Source organism: Octopus bimaculoides, chromosome 13 (assembly GCF_046866305.1).
Source record: "Octopus bimaculoides isolate indiv1 chromosome 13, ASM4686630v1, whole genome shotgun sequence".
NCBI lineage: Eukaryota > Metazoa > Mollusca > Cephalopoda > Octopoda > Octopodidae > Octopus > Octopus bimaculoides.
In genome coordinates, this window is record NC_142940.1 from 1,155,239 (window position 1) to 1,160,238 (window position 5,000).

The 5,000-nt window shown below is 34.4% G+C and overlaps 1 protein-coding gene across 8 annotated transcripts in view; it reads right to left on the reverse strand.

Annotated features, from left to right (window-relative positions):
- Window positions 1-5,000, reverse strand: part of LOC106882968 (dachshund homolog 1) — a 257,890-nt gene that overhangs the window by 251,988 nt on the left and 902 nt on the right. For all 8 annotated transcript variants that reach the window (XM_089361356.1, XM_089361359.1, XM_089361358.1 and 5 more), the window contains exon 1: window positions 3,516-5,000. This exon is cut by the window's right edge. In XM_089361356.1, the coding sequence (XP_089217482.1) occupies window positions 3,516-4,660 (1,145 nt within the window). In that variant the 5' untranslated portion in view covers window positions 4,661-5,000. The remainder of the gene's footprint in view (window positions 1-3,515) is intronic.

Here is a 5,000-nt window from a genome sequence, read left to right on the forward strand (position 1 = left end):
TATGTAATATGTTGACCGACGAATATACTCTCACACACACGCACACGCATCCACGCACGCACATACACACACACACACACACCCATACACACACGCGCACACAACTGTGTGGGTGTGCACGTGGGCGTGTAAGGTATTTTAAATAATTTTATATTAGTGTCTTACGCAGGGTTACCTGTTCACACCTACGATATATAACTATCAATCTCTGTATATGTATATACATACATACATACATATACATACACACACACACACATATCAAATATATACATTATATTATATTACGAACAACATATATATATGTATATATATATATATATATATATATATATACATATATGTGTGTGTGTGCATACAAAATATCTATATATATCTATAGTATTTAAGATATATACAAAAATTGTATTAACTATTTATATCATATTCATGTATATATACGTAATATATATACATATATATACATATATACACACAATATATATTACATATATTATTATATATTGTATTATGAATCTGTGTATATGTGTTTACACATACACATTTTATATATACAATATATAGTATATACATTGTATTTATGTATATATGTATATGTATATATATATATATATATATATATATATATATATATATATATATATATGTATGTATGTATGTGTGTGTGTGTGTGTGACTCAGTGTACTTGTGTATGTGTGTGTAAATATAATAAACATTCAATACATTAAAAATGTGAATACAACATACATATATTGCATATAATGTATATATATAATTAAATATATATATATATATATATATATATATACATATTTATAAATATATGTATATATATATATATTTATAAATATATATATATATATATATATGTAATATGTATATACATGTGATATATATATATATATATATATATATATATATATATATATATATATATATATATATATATATATACACACACATATACATACATACGTGCATACATACATACATACATACATACATACATACATACATACATACATACATACATACATACATACATACGTGCATACATATGTACAAACATGTATTCACAACGAGTGAGACAGAGAGGAAATGTTTTGAAATAAATTTAGCAAATCCACAAAATAACTGTTTACATTTAAGGAATGTGTTTGTATGAAGGAAAAAGACATCGGGGTGGATGGTAGAATAATTATACGGGTGGAGGGGGAAGTAGAGATAAGGGTAGAGAGAATGAGAGAATAAAGGTTGAAGAATTTGTACAGATGTAAAACACTAAATGAAAAATGTTAAAAATAGTTTGTACTTGTTTGGCAAATGGTTTGGTGGGAATTCTTGAGATTGGTGATGAAACCAGTTACATCATCGTAGACTCAGTACAATTACCAATTAAATAAAGCAGGAATTGTTAGATTCGATTTGATGTTTTAATTATTACTTTGCAATCGTAATAGACATGTAATTATTAACTGCACGCAATATGATATATAACATATATGGATGTGTATGTATACATACATATATATCTACGTGTAAATGCATATAAATGTGATGACATAATATTACGCGCACACACACGTGTATATATATATATATATACATACACACACACACACACACACACACACACACACACACATATATATATATATACATACATATACATACACATATATACACGTGTGCCTCTGTTTGTGTGTATACACACAAGACAGATTTACAAATATAACCATATTGATATCTGTGCCCTTATGAAGATATATATTTGTCATTTCATAAACTTTCATAATCTATGCGACTCCTATTTGAGTTCATTCGTATTTTACACATAGACATTTTCAATTGTTTATATATATATATATATATATATATATATATATATATATATATATATACACACATATATGGACAGATGCGTTTGTGTGTTTGTTATATATTTACTCATATACATATACATACACATATTACACATATATATGCATACACACACACACACACACACACACACATATATATATATATATATACATATACACACATACATATATACACGTACACGCAAACATATATATTTATACATACAAATGTATATTGTACGTATTTCATGAGTTGTGCCTGTTTTGCTTCCATGAGATTGACTGTGCGTCGCAACAAAAACTATTTAATCGCGATAGAGTCATCATAATACAATTGAAATAGACATTGTTGTAGTTCGTTTCAGTTTATGTAATAATAATGATGATGATGATGACGATGATATCAACAGCAACAATGATAGTACGTCACTGTTAACCGTACGATATATTTTAATAAGATTTATTAACCTTAGATCTATGTCATTACGTAAATATTTATAACAGTGCAGATGTCTGTCTATTATATATAGTGACTCTACCACGATGTCAATAAATTGCGTTTGTTCATAGAAATACGTGGTGTAATGCATCAATGTGTGTGTATGTACCACTATTGGGGTCACTTGGGTGGCCCTCACCATCAAACACCTACCTTTCTCCATGTGTCACCTGTATATAAGCTCTAGGGACAGACATGCCAAAACAGGGCGGGGGGGGGGCAGTGACATTCATTATAGAATTCATTAGATTTAATTGCAATTACTTTTGCATATTTTAATGATGACAATAATAATGATGTTGTTGTTGTTATTATTATTATTATTATTATTATTATTATCATCATCTTTTCCCGGACAGTTTTGTTGTTTTTATTTATTGTTTATTTTTTAAAATTCATGCTGGAAGAAAACTGTATTGGAGTTTTAAACGTTTTCGGAAATAAGTGTGTATGTGTGTGTATGTGTGTATGCGTGTGTATGTGTGTATATGTGTGTGTATGTATGTGTATGGTACCAGTTTCAAAGACAAGCGTCGACAAACATATTTATACTCGTATATGTATATATATATATATATATATATATATATATATATATACATATATATAATGCATGTATAAATTATGTAACTAAACAGTTGCATGTTTTTATAACAATGCATTTATAATATGAACGATATGTTTGTTGCTGTCTGTTTTTCGCATGCGTTAATAATGAAACAAATGTATATAGTTCTGTATACGTAGATGTAAATATATAACCGTCTTACATAAAAACAATAGTGTTAATGTTTTCGTGTTTATGTTAACATACACACACACATATATATATACACCTATACACACATACACACACACTCACACGCACAGACATATATGTATGTATACGTATATATATATATATATATATATATATATATATATGTTTGTGCATGTGTATACAATGTATGTATAAACACAACGGTATATATGTTTGCATGTGTTTGCGTTGACATGTCTGTACACCTTTCACAACAATTAACAACTTCATTAGAATATAATAACATAGAAAGTTTGAAGTCAGCATGTATGGACGAAAAGGAAAGAAGAAAAACTATTTTGAAAATAACGTGAAATATGCAAATGACATTGCCAAATTTACGGCAATACTCACCTGGAATTCGTACAGTCCTCATAGAGAATATCAAATTCTTTGCACGACAACAACTTGCAGCGGTTAACTCCTGGTTGAATCGCTCCCAAACCGCGAAGAATTCTTACTTGCTCAACATTACAAACGACCGGTGTGATATCTAGACGTTTCAGTTTCGTATAAACAGTGTGCAAACCACCGACTAGGTGTTTGAGGAACAGGTCAAATGCTTGCGGTAGGCATATCAGTTCGATTCCATTAACCATAAAAGCCGCTACCTTTGCACCACGGTACTCAATTAATTTGCAGACGTTGTTTTCAGGGTTATTAGCAATTGGTGGTGGGGAACTGTATGTTGATGGTTTGGTCAACTTACATACCCCTGTGGCTCCGGCCGCTGCTGCGGCAGCAGCGGCGGCAGCCGACACTGCCGTAACCACACTGTTGACCAACATATTGGGCGGGTGTGATGTCACCGCACTAGTTGAGTTTGCAGAAGAAGAGGTGAGAGTGTTAATACTATGGTGATGGTGAGTGTGGCCGTGTAAGATAACCGAAGATGGACTTGACGTCTGGTTACGCTGGGACGGAGACAAATGTGCTGGCGGCGGTTGAGGTGGCACGTTTATGTTCAGGCCACCGCTTAGAGCCTGGCTTTGATGTTGCACTAAGGATGCCGCCGCTCCGGGCGAGGATAACGACGAAGGAGAAGAGGATGAGGTGGATGTAGACAGGACACTAGTTACATTGGTAGCAACTGTGGCTTGGTTACTCGTGGATAAAAGTTCTATACCTGTCCCGACACCACTGGTGGCGGCCGAAGATGTGGAGCCAGAGGCAGCGGCGGCGGCGGCGGCGGCGGCGGCAGCAGCGGCGGCGGCGGCGGCGACGGCGGCAGAAGACGAATTAGAGGAGTTTGATGAGGAAGAAGAGGAAGAAGAAGACGAAGAAGACGAAGAAGAAGACGGCGAGGACAATGATGAAGATGTGGATGATATAGATGTTACCACGGATGAGGATGTGAGTGAAGAAGATGGCAGAGGTGGCGGTGGCGGCGGTGGAGGTGGCGGCGGCGGCGGGTGGGTGTGCGGTCCACTGGCGACTGTAGAACTTGCAGAGACTACGACTTCCATTGCAAAAGGACCATTCGCAGGAACGTACAGCATGCAAGTGTTTGAGTTGAAGAAGAAGAGGAGGAAGAAGAAGAAGAAGCTACTTTCGCCGCGGTTGTTGTTCTACATACGGAGACAGACAGACAGACAGCGAGAGAGAGAGAGAGAGAGAGAGAGAGAGAGAGAAGTGCGTGTGTGTGTGTGTGAATGGCTGGTTTAGTCAAGCGGCTTTCTTCCTTTGCCTCTCTCTCTCACACACACTCACACACACACTCACACACACTCGCACACACTCGCACACACACACTCCAAACTGTTATATCGACGTTAAACTCTCCAACTTTTTTGTTTATCTTCTTCGCTCCACTCAAACTAACTTTATCGTTGCTTTAAC